General features: G+C 33.7%; 3 protein-coding genes across 3 annotated transcripts in view; 1 reads left to right on the plus strand and 2 right to left on the minus strand.

The window, feature by feature from the left end:
* The window catches only part of LOC127739691 (subtilisin-like protease Glyma18g48580), a gene marked incomplete in the record, with an annotated part of 16,436 nt that extends 3,556 nt beyond the window's left edge, over positions 1 to 12,880 (minus strand). Inside the window, 1 exon segment of the mRNA XM_052261178.1 lies at positions 12,874 to 12,880.
* LOC107486041 (MDIS1-interacting receptor like kinase 2-like) lies at positions 3,028 to 6,633 on the plus strand. Its single transcript, XM_016106584.3, has 2 exons — positions 3,028 to 5,930; positions 6,010 to 6,633. The coding sequence occupies exons 1-2, from the start codon at positions 3,080 to 3,082 to the stop codon at positions 6,393 to 6,395; spliced, it is 3,237 nt and encodes a 1,078-aa protein (XP_015962070.1). The 5' UTR covers positions 3,028 to 3,079; the 3' UTR covers positions 6,396 to 6,633.
* On the minus strand, positions 11,168 to 15,618 carry LOC107486045 (subtilisin-like protease Glyma18g48580). Its single transcript, XM_016106589.3, has 11 exons — positions 15,476 to 15,618; positions 15,247 to 15,356; positions 15,040 to 15,137; positions 14,810 to 14,965; positions 14,279 to 14,402; positions 13,025 to 13,571; positions 12,850 to 12,944; positions 12,498 to 12,770; positions 12,276 to 12,408; positions 11,977 to 12,193; positions 11,168 to 11,885 (listed from the first exon to the last, which is right to left on the minus strand). Exons 1-11 carry the CDS (start codon positions 15,563 to 15,565, stop codon positions 11,341 to 11,343), a joined length of 2,388 nt encoding a protein of 795 aa, XP_015962075.1. The 5' UTR covers positions 15,566 to 15,618; the 3' UTR covers positions 11,168 to 11,340.
* Between the last annotated feature and the right edge of the window lie 8,088 nt (positions 15,619 to 23,706).

Raw genomic sequence — 23,706 nt, forward strand, 5'->3', positions numbered from 1 at the left:
TACGCATACACACAATATAATTAATCAATTATCTTTTTTCATGGAATAATTATTTAATGGTTTTATACGCTTAACTTTACTAAACTACTCCCACTATATTTAGATAAAACACTAACCATACGTAGTGATGTCTTTTTTTAAGCTTTGTGTCTATCATAAGCAAAATTTTAATAATAATAATAAGAGCAAAATATTTTGTACGTACCTTCCCAAAACTGAACCTAGTAAATTGTAATGTATTGGTGAAATATAACATGTTATGACAAAGCTTACAACTTACAACAATAATTACAGTTTTTTTTTCATAAGAAATTAAGCAAGAAACAAATAAAACTGAAGCTACCTTTTTGCTGCTATGGACAGCATCCGGCAAAAATGCTATGAGAAGAAATGATACGGCAATAATAAGGGGAAGATTAAGGTAGTAAAAACTGGATTTGCCCATTTGAATGTGAAAATTGCTTGGCAGCATACAATTCAATTATATAGGGGATTCATCGATTCCTCTCCTATTATGTTAATGTTCCTTTATTTCTATCAGTGTCTTACGCACGCTTATTGGCCTTCACAAAGTGCTTCTTCTTCACTCAGCTTTTGCTTTTGGAAAAGCAAAATGTCACAACGCATATTCCAAACCTCTTTTGTTTTTTATTCTTTCTCCAAGATTAGTTTCATATTAAATTAGATTATATTGGGGAAAGGTATATGTTTCTCAAATATAAAGTATATGATATGATATGGGTGTTGATATAATGAATTAATGGGTAGGGTTACACTTGGAAAAGAAGGAAAATTTCTATCGACGACTTCTTTAATTCTTACTAGTTTATAATTTTGGAGCAGCATGTTTCATGAGCTTCAGGTTATTTTAATGTTTTTTGGGGCAAAAGCATCCTCCAAAGCAAAGAGAACGAGGACCATAAGGCAATATCATAACACACTTTCTTTCTTTATGCAGACAAATCACAAACCCTTTATTAGTGAGATAATATTCCAAAGTATTAATTTTATAGGAAAGCTCTATTTTTATATTTTCTTATTTTATTTTATTTTCTTTTCATGGTAAAATGCATAAATAAATTATTACTTTTTATTATGAAAAATATAAACTTATTTTGTTTAACATTCTAAATAATTTTGTTAAATGGACTCCATTTTTAATAAATTAGAGTTAATTTACATTATTTTACGGTTAAAATTATCAATGATCAAAATTTTTATAACAAAAATAGTAGTTTATTCTAATAATAAATCGAATGTAACAAAAATTTACTATCATTCAAATAACCAGAAATTATTTTTAATATAGAAATATGAATGATATTTTGGTTGAATATTGACATTTAAAATATATTACAGTATTGTGGAAAGTATTTAACACGCCTCCCACGTGTGTTACCACGTGTCCAACACGCTTTTCATATGTTGCAACACTCCCTCCATACGTTAACTTCTCAGCTACAAAATCCACCCATCTATAATTATACTAAATAATTCCATTTTCAAAAAATACACCAATATTCTTTCCATATAAAAAAAATCAACCTCAAATAACATTTATAATACAAAAACACAAAGAAAGTCCTCTTGCATTGGTGGTCGTACTTCTTTCTCGTGTGAATATAAGAGAGCACGAAATTTTGTATAACGGACGGAAGTTTTTCAAACAACCAAATGGAATCCAATGCATGTTCTTTCTTGGTCTTAGGTAGCAGTATGAAACCAATTATTAGGCTATTAGCAATGAAAAATTAAAGAGAAAGCATTTGACTTTGTACGACATATATATAAACAGTTAAACACACAAATACAAAACATAGCATCTGACATAGAAAGTGGGAAAAGAATTGTTAGACACTCGAAAGACTCACAACACACTCCTCACACATTCGTCAAATTTTCTCCTCAATTGTAATTTTTAATATTTGAACCCTTGAGGAAGAAATATGCCATGTGAATGAAAGCTCATTGACAAATTCAACGTTGGTTATAAATAAGTTATCACTTTTCTTTTAATGTTGGTTTTAACTTTTTTTGTTTTTTGTTCAGGATGATGCTTTTAACTAACAAGGAACATAGTTGTTTTACGTTGTTGGTCTGGGCCTCCTGAAAGAGGCCTAATTTTACAAGGCTACAAATGTTGCAAGGCCAAGACAAGAACATAGTCCAATACAATACTGCAAAGCCCAAGGTCCCTTGTACGCAGAACAAAATAACGAGTTATTTGCCTGAAATTATCAAAGACACGTAAGTAACCTGTTCTATGCTTAATAAAATCAACAAAGACAAAAAACAGTTTTAGATTAAGAGCAATGCTAGGGGCCTGCAGTTTTATTGAATTTTGGCCAGCATGTAACCAGCAGAGGAAGGTGAACTATTGGATGAAATCTCACACGAATCTCACACCATCAAATCATCATTGATGGCTAGTTGATGGCTAACAATCACAAAAATTACTGGCCCCTAGATTTTTTCTTAGATTAAATTTAAGAATCTAAAATAGATGCAATTCACATAGTTCATAGTTGATTAGAAAAGGAAAAATGAAACCCATACTTATATGGCAAATCGCGAAACAATATGTTTAGATGTAAATTATGAAGAAAATGAAAAAAATATGCCATATGGAACACAAGGAGACTCACTTGTTCCTATTTCTTTCCCTTTTTATATATTTTTTTCTTCTTGGTCTTCTTTTCTTTGTTTATCTTCATTAATCACACTGAATAAAGGTCTCGTTCAGATTTAGCTAAAAGATTAACAACTAAACCATTAATAAAAATATCTTTTGTGGTGTGAAGCCGACACAACATAACGTCATAACCTTTTGCTAAAGCAATGAAGATTTTTCCACACAACAATAATTCAACCTTTGAAGTGGGGTGGTCCGGTTAAAAAATGGATTTTGTTTTCCTTTGTGCAAAACTTTCCAAAGTGCAGGATCGGCCACTCATTAGTTGCACTTGGTTACTTTTATATATATCATTATATCCATACACCACAACTATCTTCAGCCTTTGAATGCATTGCATCTTTGATTGATTCAAAAAGTCTTGTTAAACCTTACTCAGCTTGAACCATGTTCCAAAAAATCAGGGTTATGATGGCATGCAAAGTAACTATATGCATAGTTCTCAGTGTCTTCATAAATATGGCCTCAGCTGCAATTGATGAAAACAGGGAAGCAAATGCACTCTTGAAGTGGAAGGCCACTCTTGACAGCCAAAGCCAAGTTAAGTTGTCATCTTGGAACAACGGCACAAGTCCATGCAGATGGAGAGGAATTCAGTGTGATAAAACAAAGTCAATCACAAGCATGGATATTCAAAATTTTGGACTCAAAGGTACACTTCATACTCTCACCTTCTCTTCATTCCCCAACCTCCTTAGCATAGACATCTACAACAACTTGTTCCATGGAACCATTCCTCCACAGATTGCTAACTTGTCCAGAGTTAATCACTTGAACTTGTCCAAAAACTTCTTTGAGGGTTCCATTCCTAAAGAGATCTTCACCTTGACAAGTCTTCGCGGGCTTGATCTTTTCGAATGCCAACTAAGTGGCCAAATCCCTGAGTCTATAGGAAATTTGTCCAACTTAACATATCTAGATTTTGGAAACAACAACCTCTCTGGCCACATTCCTACTGGGATTGGCAAGTTAACCAACCTTGAGTATTTTTCTTTTATAAATAATTCTCTTTCTGGTTCCATTCCAATGGAAATAGGAATGATGACAAATCTTCAGACGATTGAATTCTCATATAACACTCTCTCTGGTGTTATCCCTTCTACAATTGGTAACTTGAGCAATCTGCAACAAATTTACCTTCCTAATAACACACTATCTGGGCCAATCCCACCCTCTATCTGGAACATGTCTACTTTGACCTTGATATGGCTCTTTGGCAATGAACTTTCCGGATCTATCCCTAGTTACATAGATAACTTAGCCCCCAATTTGAACTCCCTATCACTTGATGACAACCACCTTTCTGGCACTATTCCTCCCACACTTGGAAATTTGACAAAGCTCACCGAACTATACCTGAGATTGAACAATTTTTCTGGACCAATTCCTTCCTCTATAGGTAATCTGTTCAATTTGAACTACTTGACTTTCCAATATAATAAACTCAGTGGATCCATTCCTGACACAATTGGAAACTTGAAAAGCCTCTTTTCATTAGAATTGTCCAACAACATGCTTACTGGCTCCATCCCACGGGGGATTAATAACATGACATTGTTGCAAGATTTTTTAGTGGCCCAAAACAATTTCACCGGTCATTTGCCACCTCAAATATGCTCAGGTGGGTCACTCATGTTCTTTGGTGCTGAGCACAACCATTTTACTGGCCCAGTTCCAAGAAGCTTGAAGAATTGCTCTAGTATTGTTAGAATCAAATTAGAGGGAAACCAGTTGGAAGGTGACATAGCAAAAGACCTTGGCATATATCCCAATTTGAAACATATTGATTTGAGTGATAATAAATTTTATGGCCAAATTTCATCAAACTGGGGCAAATGTCATAGTCTTGAGAACTTTATCATATCCAACAATAATGTTTCCGGTGGTATACCACCACAAATTGTGAAGGCTACCAAACTTGGCAGGATTCACCTTTCCTCAAACCGATTGACAGGGAAGATTCCGAAAGAATTAGGGAGAATGAAAAGTTTGCTTGAACTCAAGATCAGTGATAATCTTCTCTCAGGAAACATTCCAACAGAATTAGGATCACTGCAGAATTTGCAAATCTTGCATCTAGCAGGAAATGAGTTGAGTGGTAACATACCAACAGAAGTTGTTGAGTTACCCAACTTGTTGGAATTGAATTTGAGCAACAACAAGCTAGAGGGAAGCATCCCCTCTCACTTTGGTTCATTCCAACCTCTCTCTTCTCTTGATCTTAGCAGGAATTTCTTGAATGGAACTATTCCAAATGTGCTTGGACAGTTGACGCACTTGCAGTTGTTGAACCTCTCACACAATAATCTCTCTGGCAATATTCCATCCACTTTTGGTGGCATGTCAACCTTGACATCTGTCAATGTATCATACAACCAGTTAGAAGGGCCGCTTCCAGAAAGTAAGGCCTTTCGCACTGCTACAATTGAGTCACTGAAAGGTAACAAAGGCTTGTGTGGTAATGTCACTGGCTTGGTGCAATGCAAAACTAATAGCTATAGCCAAAAGAGTCACAAGGCCACGCTATTAGTATTGTTTCTTATCTTTGGAATACTAGTACTTGTGCTCTGTGTGGTGGGTGTTTCAATGTATATTATTTGTAGAAGTGTGAGAAAGAAAGGAGACTCAGCCAAAGAAATACAATCAGAAGAACATTTTTCCATATGGAGCCATGATGGAAAAATGGCATTTGAAACAATCATTGAAGCTACCAAGAATTTTGATGACAAATATCTCATTGGAATTGGAGGGCAAGGATCTGTTTACAGAGCTGAGTTACCTTCAGGTATGGTTGTTGCTGTGAAGAAAATTCATGCAGAATCAGATCCAGAGGACAAGTCCAATTTGAAATCATTTAAAAGTGAAATCGAAGCACTGACAGAAATCAAGCACCGCAACATCATAAAGCTATATGGATTTTGCCAGCATTCCCGGTTCTCTTTTTTGGTTTATGAATTCTTGGAAGGTGGCAGTGTGGATCAAGTACTAAGCAATGAAGCACAAGCAAGTGCATTTGATTGGAAGAAGAGAGTGAATGTGGTTAGAGGAGTTGCTAATGCTTTATCATATATCCATCATGGTTGCGTGCCCCCTATAGTTCATCGTGACATATCAAGCAAGAATATTCTTTTGGATTCAGAAGATGAAGCTCATGTCTCTGATTTTGGGACCGCGAAGTTTCTAAAGCCAGGTTCAAATTGGACCACACTTGCAGTCACCTATGGCTATGGTGCTCCAGGTAATAAATCCATTTTCCCTTGATACTAAAAACATATATGGATATATGAATAACTAACTTTAAATTTTCAATGTTATAGAGCTTGCTCAGAGTTTGGAGGTGACTACGAAAAGTGATGTATATAGCTTTGGAGTGCTTTGTTTCGAAATCCTTATGGGAAAGCATCCGGCAGATATGATAAATTCATTGTTGTCGCCATCAACAGCATCAATAACATACAATTTGCTATTGGTTGATGTAATTGATCAAAGGCCTCCTCATCCTGAGAAGTCAGTTGTTGGGGAAATCATGTTGATCACAAAGTGGGCGCTTGAGTGTTTGAGCCAAAGTCCACAATTCCGGCCAAGCATGCATCAAGTTTCCAAAGAACTCACGATGGGAAAATCACCTTTCTCTGATGACCACTTTCCCATGATCAGACTTGGACAACTCAATCAAGAATTATTGGAAACTCCAGTTGTGTGATTAATGATTAATCTCACCCGTTTCTTATGAATTAGTGTGATATAATGGGGGTTCATGTAACGCAAGTGCATCATAGGCTTGTTTAATTTGTGAGTGTGTGTAACATGTATGTATGAGCTACTTCAAAATGGAAATGGGCAAGAATATGTGTGATATGGGCAACTGTATCATAGGCTTGTTTAATCATTTTGCATACTGGTTAATGGGATATGCTAATCATTGTGTCTTTGTCTTTGAACTCAATTCTTTGAACTCAATTCTTAATTCATACATGTCAAATACAAAGATGGACAACACAACACAGACCCTAAGTTGGGCAACTCATTGAAGGACCGGGAAGTGCACTTACGTGATTGCTTCATTATGATCTAATGATTCATACTTCATATATATAAAATAATCCTCCTCTGTCTTAATTCTTAAGCTTGTTTACTTTGGCATTGTGTTGTGTACCCTTCATATGTATGAGTTACAGTTACTTTCTTTGGTTAGGTTTTGTACCAACCAATCACAAGCAGATAAGCTTGTTGAGTTAGATTCAACGAATAAAAGTAGAGTAATCTCATTGTTAATTTCTCAATAAAAGTAGAACAAAGCTATTGATAGGAAAAATTGAACTATGACTAAACTAATTCTTAATTTTATTGGTAAAACTTGAAATACATTTTAATTTTATCTTTTAAATTATTAATAAAATTTTTATTTTTCAATTTTGATTAAAAATTTATTGCTGACTAATGAAGTGTTACATGCAACAAATGGGATTTGAAAAACCATTAGGCTAAACCAACTTTTTTTTTATTTTGTTAGAAGTTAAATCTTTTGGAGGCAAAAACTGAAAGTGATAGTAAGTATTTTTTTTGGGTCCTTGAATAAAAATATTGGAGGAAGGATGAGACTTGGGCTTTTGGTAGGAGGGAAGGATGAAACTATATACCAGAAAATGATGTGTCAAATGTTCATGTAAAAAGAAGACTGACAATAAGAAAACCAGGCCAGGTAGGGTGTGGGATGTGGCTAGAACCTTACCAGAATAACTTAAAGAGCCTGGTAACTCGTAAGCCATATGACATTATGACCCACTTATATTTTAATCTTGTATTCGTCATGTGTGATCTGCTAAATTATTGCGGAAATGATGGGTTCTTATGTTTAATGGGTGTGTAGCGCAGTGCTTCCCCGTCCATTTCATTTTGTCAAATTATTTTTTGGAAAAACACAAATTATCTGTTTAAATTTTTCTTTTTTTAACTATAAGGAGAAGGGAAAACATTCCGTCTTCCATTTCCTTTAAAAACATTTAAGGAGCAAGGGAAATTGTGCACCCCGTTTTTTTCTTTTTAATTTTCTTTTTTGAGAAAAATTAGAAATTGTCCCAGCAATTTTACCATTTTGCATATATTCCCTATTTTAGCACAATTGGAAAACACCTAATATTTTTTAATTTTACAAAAAAAAACTATATAAAAAAAAGCCAAATTATTATGCATATACAGATCTACATTAACAGTAAAAGAGAAGAGGGGAGACCAGGTGCTCAACTTCATTTTCTATTTTTTTTAATGATATTTTATATATGGATAAATTTAATTAAAAAATGTAAATTTTAAGTGTGTATTTATTAAATTTTATATCCAAATTTTGGGTTTGAAAATTTTTGTTGCAAAAACTGATTTTTAAATATTTTTTATTTTTATAATAAAATTATTTATATATTTAAGTAAACTTTTACATCAACTTTCATTTCTTGATAATTAAATATAATCCTATATAATTTTTTTTTAAAAAAATAAAATTTTCCAACAAAACCGTCCATATCACCTTTGGTAGGTAAATTGTTAACTTCAAAGACAAAGTAAGACAAAAAAAAATGGTCATCGTTACTATTAGAGTATAATTGATCATAATACTCTAACAATTACATGAGTTCAAACTAAAAGCTAAGTGTGAAGAGTTTAAATTTTATCTATTCATATAATAGCTCATCAATTAGTGACAAACTTTTAAATAAAATTCAAATTATCGCTTAAAAAATAGGGTATTGCTGATTTTGGAATTCACCAAAGATCAAATCAGTGACCTTTCGGATCTAAAACTCTAATATCATATCATGAACTTACTTATTCCAAAAACGTAACCTGACAAGACAATATAATACTAATGATCATATCTCTAATACTTCATAAACCTCCATTGTACATATTGTGCACTTAGGCCATTAGCTCCCTGTACTTTCTCTAAAAAAAATATCATGTACACATAAGATAAAGTCTCAACTATTATACCGACATCCCAAAGCATTAAACTCCACAATACTAAAAACAGTTTCCATTTTGCATTCTCGAAGGCCCAATGACAGTTCCACAGTTTCAGAAATGCATCCATACATCTTGTTAAAAAAACAAAACCTAAAGGCTTAAATCCGATCTTAGTCTTTGTTGAAGCGATCGTTTAATAATCATTCAGACAACAAAATTAAGTAAAACAAAACTTCCTACAGCTGTTCTAATAACTGCTAATCACTTCATTAATTCTTCTTCTCCTTTGGATGAGTGATGCCTAAGTTTGATTTCAGCATGTTTTCAGAAAATGAAAAAACAACTTGCCATAAATTATCTCAACAGGAGTGTAATAATTATTGAATCTACATAGCTACCCCTTGTATTGAGCCTTTGAAGGAGATAATTAGTAAATGATCAGGATGTTTAATTAGATGCCAAATTTAAAAAGGTGTATACTTCATTATGTTGTTTGTTCTCTTGCCATTGTTTTTCCCTCCCCTACCTTTAGCTTTTTCTTTTCCAAAATGTAATGAGGCATACTTTCTCTTTTCTTTTTATTTTTCTTCTCAAGACTTTTGCTAGCTATGTCACACTTTTCTTCTAGTGCTCTTTATTTATTATTTTTTAAACCCGTACTTATTTGAATGCAAGACACCTATGCATGTGATTATTATTATGAAAAATATTCAATGATTAGTAGAATTTATTATTTTTAATTATTAATTAGTTGTTAATATTTTAAAATATATACTAAAAATATATTATTAGATTATTAAATTAAAAAGATTGAATTAATGACTAAAGTGAAGACAAAAAATAATAAATTTTAAATTTTATTAGACTATTAGTCATCTAGCATTTTTCTATTTTTATTCCCTCTTCCCTCCATTCTGATTTTTTTAGAAATGAAAAAAAATTGTGTATAATCTAGTATTATGGTTAATTTACGCGTTTTTCTTTGATATAAATTTTAATTTTTTTATTTTAAATAATAAAAAGATTCTTAGATTTTATAGGACACAAATTAAAGGATCAATTAGTATATCTAAAAAATTTGTCAACACTAAAATATAAATATGAGTCAGACTTGTATATTTAAAAAATTTTAGAATAAAAAAATAAATCTGACTCTAAAATTTACATGTTTTGAAAAAATGAAAACCATAAATCTGACTATTAAATTTGTGGTATTCACAAAAAAAATACATATTTTACATTGTTAAAAAATATGACTGAAATTAAAAAGCGTCTAATTAGTAATTTCTCTTAAAGCGTCCCTTTTTTTTTGTCTAAAGTTGAAAAAAATGAGCATCCTCTCGAATCTCCATCCAGTGCAAAAGAAAATCATTAGACATGGAATTTCATTTCATTCCTAGAAAGAATACATCACTCATTCAGTAGAGAAGCCCTTTTCTTTTTTATGCGACGTAGATATATATAGAATTGTTGTCCATTTGTCTTGTATGCGTACGTTCAAAGTTCAAACTATACCAATATATATGGATACGATGCTGGTGGTTTAATATATTTTATCTAAAATTTTATCGTTATCAATATTTATTTTTAATATTAAAAATTATCGTCTAATTTAGATTTATACAATATTAATTTTTAATATTCTATATTAAATTGTAATTATTAATAATTATTTTATAATTTGTTAATAAATAGGATATACATTTCTGTCAAAATAATATAATTCATTTTTATAATTATAATTTTAATAATATTTTAATATACGTACTGAAACTTTAGAAGATAATTATTTTCAGACAATAGATCCAATATTATATAAAAGCAACATCATATATATAATGATTGACACAACTCAGTCAAGGGAGACTTTAAACAGCATATATGTACGACGGAACAATGCAAAGATAAATTATGTTTTCGTTATTGGAGACATGGAGCTGTCTACATAAAAAATGTTGACTTAAACATTATTCTCCGCGTAACAAACGTTAGTAGTAGCAGATGATCCCACACCACTGATCTTAATATAATCCATATCGATATGTTAGTACTAGAGACAAGAAATTAAAAACATTATGCTACCCACTTTATGAATTTAAGAAATTCCTCGTGATTATTGTTGGTAATATATAATACTAGATGAAGTGGATATGATATCATTTGGTGCGTCCTTTTAGAGATTCGAAATGGATGACAACAAGGCCAAAAGCAGTGCGGTCACTGTAGGTGTTTCACATCACCAATAATGTTTTAAGAGAATCTTTTAGGTGTATTTGAGACTTACTCTAAAGTAAATGACAATTCAATAAACAAATTAACGCTTATCCTTTTAATTTGGTAAAACCCTTACTGCTTATCCTTTTGGATCCTACTAATATTATTAGATCATCAATTTCTTGAGATTGTAATGCTATCTTCATTCGTTTGTTCCACTCCTCCCACCACAAAAACAGAGTCGTCACCCCTCACTATCAGAAAGCATATTATTAGAAGCACAGTTTGGAGATTGAGAACTAGTTCAAACTTTTACATTAAATATTATTCTCGGATAATTATTAATAGTACAAACCATGTTCATGCACGCACGCATAATACATATCTGAAGAAAACATAATATAAATACACGAGGAATAAAGCACACAACATTCGCCATGGTTACATTAAACAGTAACATTCTATACATAAACTCATTTGCGGCGTCGGATTGTAATAGGACTCCTGACTCTGTGCTTTCCATCTGTCCATATCAATTCACCAAATTGATATTTATAACTCTGAATCACACTTGATGCTTGCACAGTAACCTTGAAGGTTTTCTTTTCATTTAATTTAGTAAAAGTCAAGGAATTGGGCACAACAGTAATTTTGCATCCGTCCACTTTGGCAGTAACGTTATATGTGCCTGGGGGACCCACATTGGTGAGTGTACGAGTAACAGTTTCTGGACTCAACTTTAGATTTGGCAATGTGATTGAAGGGTAATTCAAGTCGTCTATGCTGTGATTTCCTTTGCAAGTGAAAGTCCTGTTGAAATTAAGTGCTGAAATGGCTTGTTGATTGTATCCAGAGGCACATAAGAAGTTCAAATAATCGTCAAGGTGCAGATCATAAACAAGTCCTGGATCTATTGCAAGGTTTGGTCGAACATGTCCTGATCCATAAGCAAAAGAATTCGCTAGCTTATCATCAAATGCATCTTTGATAGGGCCGTTTGAGTTGTCTAGTGTAGTTGCTGCAAGGGCAAATAACTGAATATGTTAAAATATGTCGTAAAAATAAAGTCTAAGGAAGCAAACATTAATTAAAAAAGTATATGTATGTACCGGTGGTCATGATTGCAGACTTAATAGCAGCGGGACTCCAGTGAGGATGAAGAGTTTTGAGAAGTCCGGCAACTCCAGTTATATGAGGGCAAGACATAGATGTTCCTTGCAGCACATTGAATCGAAACCCTCGACGACCATCTACTAGTATGTCAGACGCACTAGCGAATAGTGAGTAGGCAGCAAGTATGTTTGTTCCTGGTGCTGTAATATCAGGCTGAAACCGACATCAAAATATAAACAAGGTGTTATTATATGTAGTTGATAATGAATTAAACTAAAATAATGTGTTGGTTCACCTTGAGTATTGATGGCTGAATTTGACTCGGTCCTCTAGAGGAGAATGAAGCCATAACTGGAGCTGGTTTTATATTAAAGAATGTATGTACTGGGGAGAACATTACTGTTGTAGGCAAGGTTATTGAAATATCACTGCATCAATATATAGTTGAATAAGATATATTACGCAAATTGAATACCATATTCTATGTATGTAAAAATACAAGGAAGCTCTAACTTACGTGGTAGCAGTGTCATGAAAAGGTGGGTGTGATGGTTTTTTTCCTTTGATAGCATTTGGGTCTAAAGCTGGATAATTCACACCGGACATAATGTGAGGCTCAGCAAGAGTTGTCTCTCCATTTTGCTCTTGATTTTGCACGAGTATTGCCCTGGCACCTGCGTCCAGAGCTTCCAAACCCTCGGAAACTGATTTTATTTTTCCTTCCCTCAGGCAGTCCACTATCTTTCCGCGGACTTTTGCTGGGTCAAGTGTCCCTCGCCTACAAAGTGAACTGCAACGACGCAAAATCCAAATAATAATATGTAATTAATCTCACCAAGCTACGGATCGGATCAGTGAATTGTACTTACGCATCTCGAGTTGTGGCATTGGCAAGTTTACCATCAGCAGCAAGAATCAGAGGAAAGGCCTGGTTAGGTGGCAAGTCTACGAATAAACTGGCTCCCTGAAAACAAAAGAAAAAAAATTAAACACATATTATCATATATTTACAAGTCTGGTGTATAATGTAGCTAAAAGACGTACCGTGATTTGTTGACCGTTACCAAAAGTAATGGTACTACTAAAATTTCTATCTGTTGTGCTAGCAGCAACCGTGAATATCCAGGGAGCCACATTAGCGACGGTTCCAGGTGTTGGTCCGTCATTTCCGCCAGAGGCAACGAACAATATGTTGTTAGAAATAGCATGGAATGAGCCAATGGATATCTCATCGGTGAATATATCTTCAGGGTGCACTAAATATTGGTCGCCGATGGAGATGGAGATGATATCAACACCGTCGTTTATGGCCTGGTCGATTGCGGACAAGATATCGCCCCCAAAGCAATCTGATTCATCCTGTAGAGACCAACAGACTTTGTAGGCTGCAACCCTGGCTCTTGGAGACCCACCCTTTGCTGTCCCATTCCCAACCGCGAATACGCTTGCTCCTTCCACGAAGTTGCCACCTGCTGTCGATAAAGTGTGTGTCCCGTGCCCTACAAAGTCACGAGCTGTCTGCAACTTCCCGTCAAGTTTCCCATAGTATGCCTCGAAAGTTCTGATGAAAAATCTTGCTCCAATCAACTTCCTGATGCTCACAGAAAAAAATAAGTCCCCATTATTTTCTTTCAATCTTTACTTAATACCACTAGCATACAATATAGGAACCAATAGAATATTTGTACAATGTGTATAGTGGTGGTTTAGGGATGTTCAATTTAGTATTAGAGATATAACCATTAGTGTTACGTTTTTTCTATCAGCTTTAAGTTTTTGGATGAGTAATTTCATGACATGGTATATCAAAGCTCTAGATTCGAAAAATCAAGAATTCGATCCTTAGTGAATCACATTAATTATTACATATGTATAAATATATATATATATAATTTAACTCATTTGTAATATATATTTATTTTAGTAGCTAATAATTTTAATAATTGATTTTAGTATATATTTAATATAATTTATTTTAAAAACATATGTTAATTAAATTCTTTTATTAAAGGAACTTCTGTGTAAATTAAAATTAATTATTTCTAATTTTTTTTACCATCCAATAAACGAAGCATATAAGTTTTTTACCAGTCAAAAAATCTGTGTTTTAAGTAAGTGATTTATTTTTCTCTTTTTCCAATCGTTAAATATTTTTTATTTTATTATAAATAAATGTACACTTAATACAAATAATTTTTTTCCCAGGAAATAGATATATTTACCAAAAAGAAAAGGTTATCAATTCACCAAAGAAAGATGAATCAGATGGACAGATACCAAAAGGAAAAAAAAATTAACCTGTTGCAATGCTTTTTCCTAGGACTCTGGAAGTTATTTATTTGACAGACGTTACCCCCGCGCCATTTTGATGGGATGGGGCCATATCCCGTGTCGTCGAAACTCGTGGATTCTGGCCAAACGCCTATTCCAATCGAAATTAGTAGAGTATTAACAAGAGATATGATTATTTATACAAAAAAAAAAATGAGTGTTGTTTTTTTTTTCAACTTTTGATATGCTGTTCCACTTTTTTGATAGAGTCATATTGAATAAGAATTCATCAGGTAATTAACAACCAATCATGGTATCATACAAATTAATAATAAATTTCATGGAAATTGAAATTCTCAACTTGCTGCTGTATGTAAATTATACAAATTAGAAATTGAGTAAAAAGGAAAGAGAAAGAATTATTTAAAAACTAAATTAAAGCTTACTAGCAAAAATGTATTTCCTTCTTTCCATGTATCACTCACTATACCACCTAACAATTTGTTATTTGGTTTGCATGTCACTAGTAAGGGTACGGCATTTACGAAAGCTAGATACCTGTATCAATATTGGCGATTATTGTATTTTCACCAAACCTTCCCTTTGGCCATGCTGAGTTCTTGTCATTTCTGTGTAGTCCAAGAAATTCCCACGACCGTGTTGTGTGCAATTTGTGCTTTTTGGTCACGAACACAGAAACCACATTTGGGTTTTCTGCCACAATCAACACGTTGTGTCAATAACTAGTTAATTTAAAACAAAATTGAGCAAGATTGACTAGCTAGTACCTGCAATGATTGCTGCTTCATCCTCGTCAAGTAAAGCGGCAAAGCCATTGATGTGCTTATTGTATGAGTATATCATGGCCTCTTTCGCTTTCTCATGGCTGTCCAACAAGATTCACAACATACAATAATGTTTTTGTTACTAACAAAATATTTTGTATTCAAGTGAATAATAAAGGTATGCATGCTTCTCTATCTATGTATATATACCTTCCCAAAACTGAACCTAGCAAATCATAATGAGAATATGTGGCGGTTTCCAAGTCAAGAGAAGTAGGGGTTGGACCATGAGAATGTGCTCCCAAGTACACAATGTAGCACTGTAAACAAACAAAAAGAGATTAGAAAACCAACTCCATAATTAATCATGCATAAATCATACCACATACCATCGCAAATGCGAAGTAGAAAAATTCCAAAACAGGTGCCTAGCCTATACCTTTTTGCTACCATGGGCAGCTCCCGGCAAGAAAGTGAAAAGAAGAAATGATAAAACAAGAAGTGGAAGGAAAATATTATAACAGCTCATGATTTTTAATATTTCGGGTATTGCTTCCTCGCAGACATAGCAATATCTATATATAGATAGAGAGAGCTTCCTACACACCCCTTATATTAAGGCCTTAATTACTATGTATTAAGTTATTAACAATTAAGTCTATCTCTCATCTCAATTGGTCTTCGGGATTGGAACTTGGCAGTGCTCCATTCGCAGCTTTTGCTTTTCTTCGAAAGGTAACAAACACCAACAGTACAACACTTCTAGTGATAAAAAAATAATAGAAATTTGGTTAATATTAATCAATTGTGTGACAAAAAAAAGTACTGCGCTTAGTATATTTTATTTTAAATTCTAAACTTTTTTTTTTTGAATAATTTGAAAAGTTTATTTATTCCACTATTTAGTATTGACTCGTCATCACTTCTCTTTTCCGTTGTTTTTTATTGTTTTTAACTTTTTATTATATATTTTGAACAGCATTTTCTGAAAATTAATTAAAAATAAATAGAAAATAGTATAATTCAATTATATTGGTGCATGATGTATTATCTACACATGTATATATACAAGTTCAGAGGCTTGTAAAACGCAAGATACGTTTTGCATGGAATTAAAGAAAAAAAAATTACTACAAAACATAACCTGAATTTAGTACGAAGAAACAATTAGATATAAAAATGTGTTCCCTGTCCCTTGCATGCAGATAAAACGTGTTGTTTGATCATATTTTAAATAACCAAACGCGACCTGCACGTTTGGCAAGTATGCAGAACAAAACACAATTTTCGATTGGTATGGAGGTAGCTTTCATGTTCGACACGTGTTGGTGAAGATAGGAAAGAGAGTCTTTATAATGCATTTTGCGTCTTGCTTCTAGGAAAGGAGAGCTTGTTTTACTACATTGTGCTTTTGCGTTTTGGTTGTAAAGGGGAAAAGAAGAAAAAGACCAGGAAAAAAGAAGGAGTAGTTTGAGTGAGTGAGGAGTAATCTTATTTGGATTCAATGAAGTTGGTTTAGAATTGAGTTTAGAATATACCTAATTTATGAATACTATATTTTCTTTTTATATTAATATTATATTTGGACAATCGATAAAGGTAATTAAGATGATACTGAAATATAAACTTATAATCTCACTTTCTAAAACTAACATTTGTTTATGTAATCCTTTCACAGCATTTGTTTTACCCTTTTTAGTATTTTGAAACGTATTATAGGTATAAAATCATGTTCATTTTTCTGGTTGGTAAAAATTTTGGCTTAGCATCACTATTCTGATACTAGACATTTTTTAAGTAAAACAAGATTGTTTGTTTATTTTATTTATTGCCTTTAATTTATTTTTTAACAAAAATGTTTACATTACATAGTTTTGATCTTATGTTATTGTACTATTTTAGTCCTACCAGAGAGGATGTTCTCAAGAACATCAGAAATCAGCTAGGAGAAATTCTTGCTTACCCGTCTCACATACTAAAGCATTTTTTATGTTGAAAATTTTTAGGTTTACCCCTCATCAATCTTGCAATTGGGGATTCGAATGTCAGAAAAATATTTATTAAATATTTAACTTATATATTAATTAGAGCAAGTAAATATCCTTACTTTGTATCATTTATGTTATCTATTTGATAAAATCTTTAATACTGATATTAAATCTAATTAATCTATCAGAAAAAATATACTAACTATTTTCAAAACCACAAAAAAAAAATATTCGGAGGCCCCAAGAACATTTCACAATTCCTCTCCCAACGGATGCGCTAACGCACAAAGTCTTCTTAGAAAGAAAGTTTTAATTTTAAAAGTTTAATAATCAATTGAAATAATTACTCATACTTTTATGGAGTATCTGTCAATTATATTTTGCAAATAAATAAAAATGATTAGTAGTTTTGAAACAAATGGCTTTGAAGGGTATTCAAGGTGAAGCATCGAAAGTCTTTCCGGCAAAAAGGTAGAGTTTATAATATGAGAGACCCATTAACTTAACACATAATGGTTTTGAGTTAGATATGGTGTCTTCTCATTTTATGTTATCTCACTAGATATTCAAGTGGTATCAGAGCCGATGGTGGCCCAACAAGTGGTATCAGAGTCGATGGTGACCCAACAAGTGGTATCAGAGATGATGGTTAATCGGTCTGGTGGTTTTGAAGGGTATTCAAGATGAAGCATCGAAAGCTAGTTACGATATGGAGTTACGATACCTTCTTCTTTTACCTAGTTCGAAAGCTCTCTCACCTCGCAGTGTCCACCTCGAAAGCTATCTCATGGTCATGAGTTTACCGCCACAGTTGGAATCAGGCTGAACACCGGCGCAGATCCCAGTTTGCAAGATGGTTATGGTGGCCTCTATGGCCGCCGGGATCCACCTTGTCAACGCTGTCCAGATAGCATGGCTAATACCAGGCTACATGATTCTCAGAGTACTGGATAGATGGACCTCTTTGGTGTGGTTCGTCGGTGCCGTTTCTAGTTCTGTTCTCTATCCCATCCTCAGTTATTACAGCAACCGAGCAACCTGTAAACTCGGGCGGTACCGTCCTTTCATCTTTGTAGGTGTCGTTGCCGTTACCATAGCTTTTTTGATAATTGGTTTCGCCACAGACATCGGCTACGCTTTTGGAGACAACCTCTCTGAGAAAGCTCGGCCACGCGCCTTAGCCATTTTTGGGATCAGATTGTAGATGTTGGAGATTTTGATTAACATGATCGATGACCGCTGCAAAGACTTCCTTGATGACCTTGCCAGCAGAGACCAACGGACGATTAGACTGGCATACACGTACTTCTCATTCTTCATGGCAGTGGAAAATGAACTAGGTTACTTCGCCGTCTTCTTTAGGAGATTCAATGATATGTTGCCATTCACGATGAGAAAAGTATACCATGGGCTCTGCACAAATGTGAAAACCTTATCAATTTTCTCGATCCTTCTTCTACTGTTCTTGATGACTGTGACTCTGTCCTGCGTCCAAAACAAGCCGGCATTACCTGAGGAGGAGTTACGTGAGAGGGAAGAGAAAGACGATAGATAAGCAGTGGTTAAATGCTTCCGGAAATATTTCAGACCATGAAAGGGCTGAAGAAATCGATGTTACGGCTGATGGCGGTTGTGGCATTCAACTAGGTGGCCTTGTTCGGATTCTTCTGGTACATCTCTGATTGGATTGGATAGGGAGCGAGGTGTACGGTGGGGAGCATGAAAAGCTTTACTCTGTTGGAATATCATTATATACTACAGGCTACTGGTATGGAGCTCGGTGTCATATGCTAACTTGGGCGGTTACGGGTCTTATGTCCTTGGCTGTGGAGACGAAATCATACGCTATCAGAAGCGGCTAAAAAAGTTGTTCTCCCCATCGGTGATTTTCATTTGATGTATTTTCTTGTGTTGTTCTCTTATTTGGATTCAATGAAACTGGTTTAGGATTGAACTTAGAATATACCTAATTTATGAATGCTATATTTTCTTTTTATATTAATATTATATTTGGACAATCGATAAAGGTAATTAAGATGATACTGAAATATAAACTTATAGGCTCACTTTCTAAAACTAACATTTGTTTATGTAATCCTTTCACAGCATTTGTTTTACCCTTCTTAGCATTTTGAAACATGCTATAGGTATAAAATCATGTTTATTTTTCTTGTTGGTAGAAACTCTAGCTTAGCTCCACTATCCTAATACTAGACATTTTTAAGTAAAACAAGATTGTTTGTTTGTTTTATTTATTGCCTTTAATTTATTTTTTAAACAAGAATGTAACATTTGCATAATTTTGATCTTATGCTATTGTACTATTTTATTCCTACCAGAGAGGATGTTCTCAAGAACATTAGAAATCTGCCAGAAGGAATTCTTGCTTACCCGTCTCACATACTAAAGCATTTTTTATGTTGGAAATTTTTAGGTTTACCCCTCAATCTTGCAATTGGGGTTTCGAATGTCAGAAATATATTTATTAAATATTTAACTTATATATTAATTAGAGCAAGTAAATATTCTAACTTTATGTCATTTATGTTATTTATTTGATAATATCTTTAATACTGATGTTAAATCTAATTAATCTATCAGGAAAAATATATTAACTATTTTCAGAACCACAAAAAAAATTATTAGAAGACCCCAAGAGCATTTCAAAATTCCTCTCCCAGCGGATGCGCTAACGCACAAAGTCCTCTTAGAAAGAAAGTTTTAATTTTAAAAGTTTAGTAATCAATTGAAATAATTACTCATACTTTTATGGAGTATCTGACAATTATATTTTGCAAATAAATAAAAATGATTAGTAGCTTTGAAACAAGTGGCTTTGAAGGGTATTCAAGGTGAAGCATCGAAAGTCTTTTCGGCAAAAAGGTAGTGTTTATAAGATGAGAGACCCATTAACTGAACACCTTATGGTTTTGAGTTGGATGTGGTATCTTCTCATTTCATGTTCTCTCACGGGATATTCAAGTGGTATCAGAGCCGATGGTGGTCCAACAAGTGGTATCAGAGCCGATGGTGACCTAACAAGTGGTATCAGAGATGATGGTTAATCGGTCTGGCAATTTTGAAGGGTATTCAAGGTGAAACATCGAAAGCTAGTTATGATACCTTCTTCTTTTACCATTTACGATACCTTCTTCTTTTACCTAGTTCGAAAGCTCTCTCACCTCGCAGTGTTCCTCTCGAAAGCTATTTCATGGTCATGAGTTCACCGCCACAGTTGGAATCCGATTGAACACCGGCGCAGATCCCAATCTGAAAGATGGTTATGGTGGCCTCTATGACCGCCGGGATCCACCTTGTCAACACTGTCCAGATAGCATGGTTAATACCAGGCTACGTGATTCTCGGAGTACTAGATAGATGAACCTCTTTGGTGTGGCTCGTCGGCGCCTTTTCTAGCTCTGTTCTCCATCCATTCTCAGTTATTACAGCAACAGAGCAACCTGTAAACTCGGGCAGCACCGTCCTTTCATCTTTGCGGGTGCCGTTGTCGTCACTATAGCTTTTTTGACAATTGGCTTCACCGCAGACATTGGCTACGCCTTTGGAGACAACCTCTCTGAGAAAACTCGGCCACGCGCCTTAGCTATTTTTGGGATCAGATTATGGATATTGGAGATTTCGATTAACATGATCGATGTCCGCTGCAAAGACTTCCTTGATGACCTTGCCAGCAGAGACCAACGGACGATTAGACTGGCATACACGCACTCCTCATTCTTCATGGCAGTGGGAAATAAACTAGGTTACTTCACCGTCTTCTTTAGGAGATTTGATGATATGTTGCCATTCACGGTAAGAAAAGTATGCCACGGGCTTTGCGTAAATGTGAAAACTTTATCAATTTTCTCGATCCTTCTTCTACTGTTCTTGATGGCTGTGGCTCTGTCCTGCGTCCAAGACAAGTCGGCATTACCTGAGGAGGAGTCACATGAGAGGGAAGAGGAAGATGATAGATAAGCAGTGGTTAAATGCTTCCAAAAATATTTCAGACCATGAAGGGGCTAAAGAAATCGATGTTACGGCTGATGGCGGTTGTGGCATTCAACTGGGTGGCCTTGTTCGGATTTTTCTGGTACATCTCTGATTGGATTGGATGGGGAGCGAGGTGTACGGTGGGGAGCATGAAAAGCTTTATTCTGTTACAATACCATTATATACCATAGGCTACTGGTATGGAGCTCGGTGTCTTATGCTAACTTGGGCGGTTACGGGTCTTATGTCCTTGGCTGTGGAGCCCATTGAACGAGCGCTTGGTGGCGCCAAGAACCTTTGGGCAGCTTAAAATTTTATTCCTACTGGTGGCTTGGCTATGACGCTTTACATCAACAAGCTAGCTAATGACGAGCGGCTCTAGCGCAATGATTTAATCTTTACTTGTGAGCCCTCCAACGACATTTAGGCTTGAGTCTTGTTTGTTTTTTCGGTGTTCTGGGCATTCCCCTTGCGGTAATTAATAATATCTTTTTTATCGTATCAGATATAAATTGTATGTCATAGTGGGATATATTCTTGTCTTAAATGATTATTCATTTTGACCTAAATAAAATTGACCATGTGAATTTCTTACTTTTAGACATATTAACCGTACTCTTATTTGGATTTCAGATAACATTGAGTGTCGCGCCTGCACTAGCATCCATCTATTCAAACGAGAGTGGTGCAAAAAAAGGTATGATACTCACCGTAAATTATACACTACAAATAATATTATACTAAAATAGGATGACATCCACTTTTTAAAAAAAGTAAAGTAGAATATAATTTGTTTACAGATAAGCCATGACCAATAAGCAAAATATAACTCACTAACATTTTTCAGGAAAAAAATTAGAAACCAATTATCTTAGTCAAAACCACCATATTAGAGTATTTTTTATTTTATTTTGAATTTTTGTCAATTTATATAAAAAATTATAGTGAAAAAATTGATCCATTTTTTCATGTTGAAAATTTGCAGGTTTACCTCTTAATCTTACAATTGGGATTTCGAAGGTCAGAATATATTTATTAAATGTATAACTTATATATTAATTAGAGCAAGTAAATATCCTTATTTTGTGTTATTTATGTTATTTATTTGGAAATATCTTTAATACTGATATAAAGGCTAATTAATATATTAGGACAAATATACTAAACTATTTTCAGAACTACCCCTAAAATTTTTTTATTTGGAATAACTGAATTAACCAACAAGATGTATGTATGTACGATGTAATGATGTATGCAGATTATAGTGGCAACACTAAGCCTGCCATGGAACAACGTATTTGGAGGTAGAAATCTGTCCACCTTCGAGGTAGGTGCAGTGGCAACCGCCGTGAGCGGCTGAATGACCATTTTTTCCTGCATTCTACGACAAAATTATACGCTATTAGAAGCGGCTAAAAAAGTTGTTTTCCCCATCGGTGATTTTGATTTGGTGTATTTTCTTGTGTTGTTCTCTTATTTGGATTCAATGAAGCTGGTTTAGGATTGAGTTTAGAATATACCTAATTTATAAATGCTATATTTTTTATATTAATATTATATTTGGACAATCAATAAAAATAATTAAGATGATATTGAAATATAAACTTATAATCTCACTTTCTAAAACTAACATTTGTTTATGTAATTCTTTCACAGCATTTGTTTTATCCTTTTTAGCATTTTAAAACGTGCTATAGGTATAAAATTATATTTTTTTTCTGGTTAGTAGAAACTCTGGCTTAGCACCACTATCCTGATACTAGACATTTTTAAGTAAAACAAGATTATTTGTTTGTTTTATTTATTACCTTTATTTTATTTTTTAAACAAGAATGTTTACATTGCATAGTTTTGATCTTATGTTATTGTACTATTTTAGTCCTATTAGAGAAGATGTTCTCAAGAACATCAAAAATCTTACTGGAGGAATTCTTACTTACCCGTATCACATACTAAAGCATTTTTTATGTTAGAAATTTTTAGGTTTACCTCTCAATCTTGCAATTGGAGTTTCGAATGTCAGAAATATATTTATTAAATATTTAACATATATATTAATTAGAGCAAGTAAATATCCTTACTTTGTGTCATTTATGTTATCTATTTGATAATATCTTTAATACTGATATTAAATCTAATTAATCTATCTTGAAAATATACTAAACTATTTTCAGAACCACAAAAAAAATTATTTGGAATAACTGAATTAGCCAACAAGATGTATGTATGTATAGTGTATGCAGATTATAGTAGCAACACTAAGCCTGCCATGGAACAACGTGTTTGGAGGTAAAAACTTGCCCACCTTCCTGGTTGGTGCAGTGGCGGCCGCCATGAGCGACAGTGTGGCCATTTTTTGCTGCTTTTTACGACACAACCTTACGCAATCAGAAGCGGCTATAAAAGTTGTTCTCCCCATCGGTATTTTCATTAGGTGTATTTTCTTGTGTTGTTTTCTTATTTGGATCGAATGAAGTTGGTTTAGGATTTGAGTTTAAAATATACTTAATTTATAGTTGTATTATTTTCTTTATAGTAATATTATATTTAGATAATTAATGAATATAATTAAGATGATACCAAAATATAAACTTATAATCTCACTTTCTAAAACAAACATTTGTTTATAAAATCCTTTCACAGCATTTATTTTACCCTGATTAACTTTTTGAAACGTGTTATATGTATA

This window comes from Arachis duranensis, chromosome 4, assembly GCF_000817695.3.
Source record: "Arachis duranensis cultivar V14167 chromosome 4, aradu.V14167.gnm2.J7QH, whole genome shotgun sequence".
NCBI lineage: Eukaryota > Viridiplantae > Streptophyta > Magnoliopsida > Fabales > Fabaceae > Arachis > Arachis duranensis.

Coding starts and splice junctions, on each gene's coding strand:
- LOC107486041 (XM_016106584.3), top strand. CDS start 3,080: ATGTTCCAAAAAATCAGGGTTATGATGGCATGCAAAGTAACTATATGC. Junction 5,931..6,009: donor CTATGGCTATGGTGCTCCAG/GTAATAAATCCA, acceptor TCAATGTTATAG/AGCTTGCTCAGAGTTTGGAG.
- LOC107486045 (XM_016106589.3), bottom strand. CDS start 15,565: ATGAGCTGTTATAATATTTTCCTTCCACTTCTTGTTTTATCATTTCTT. Junction 12,194..12,275: donor TTCAGCCATCAATACTCAAG/GTGAACCAACAC, acceptor TGTCGGTTTCAG/CCTGATATTACAGCACCAGG. Junction 11,886..11,976: donor GTCTGCAATCATGACCACCG/GTACATACATAT, acceptor TTGCCCTTGCAG/CAACTACACTAGACAACTCA.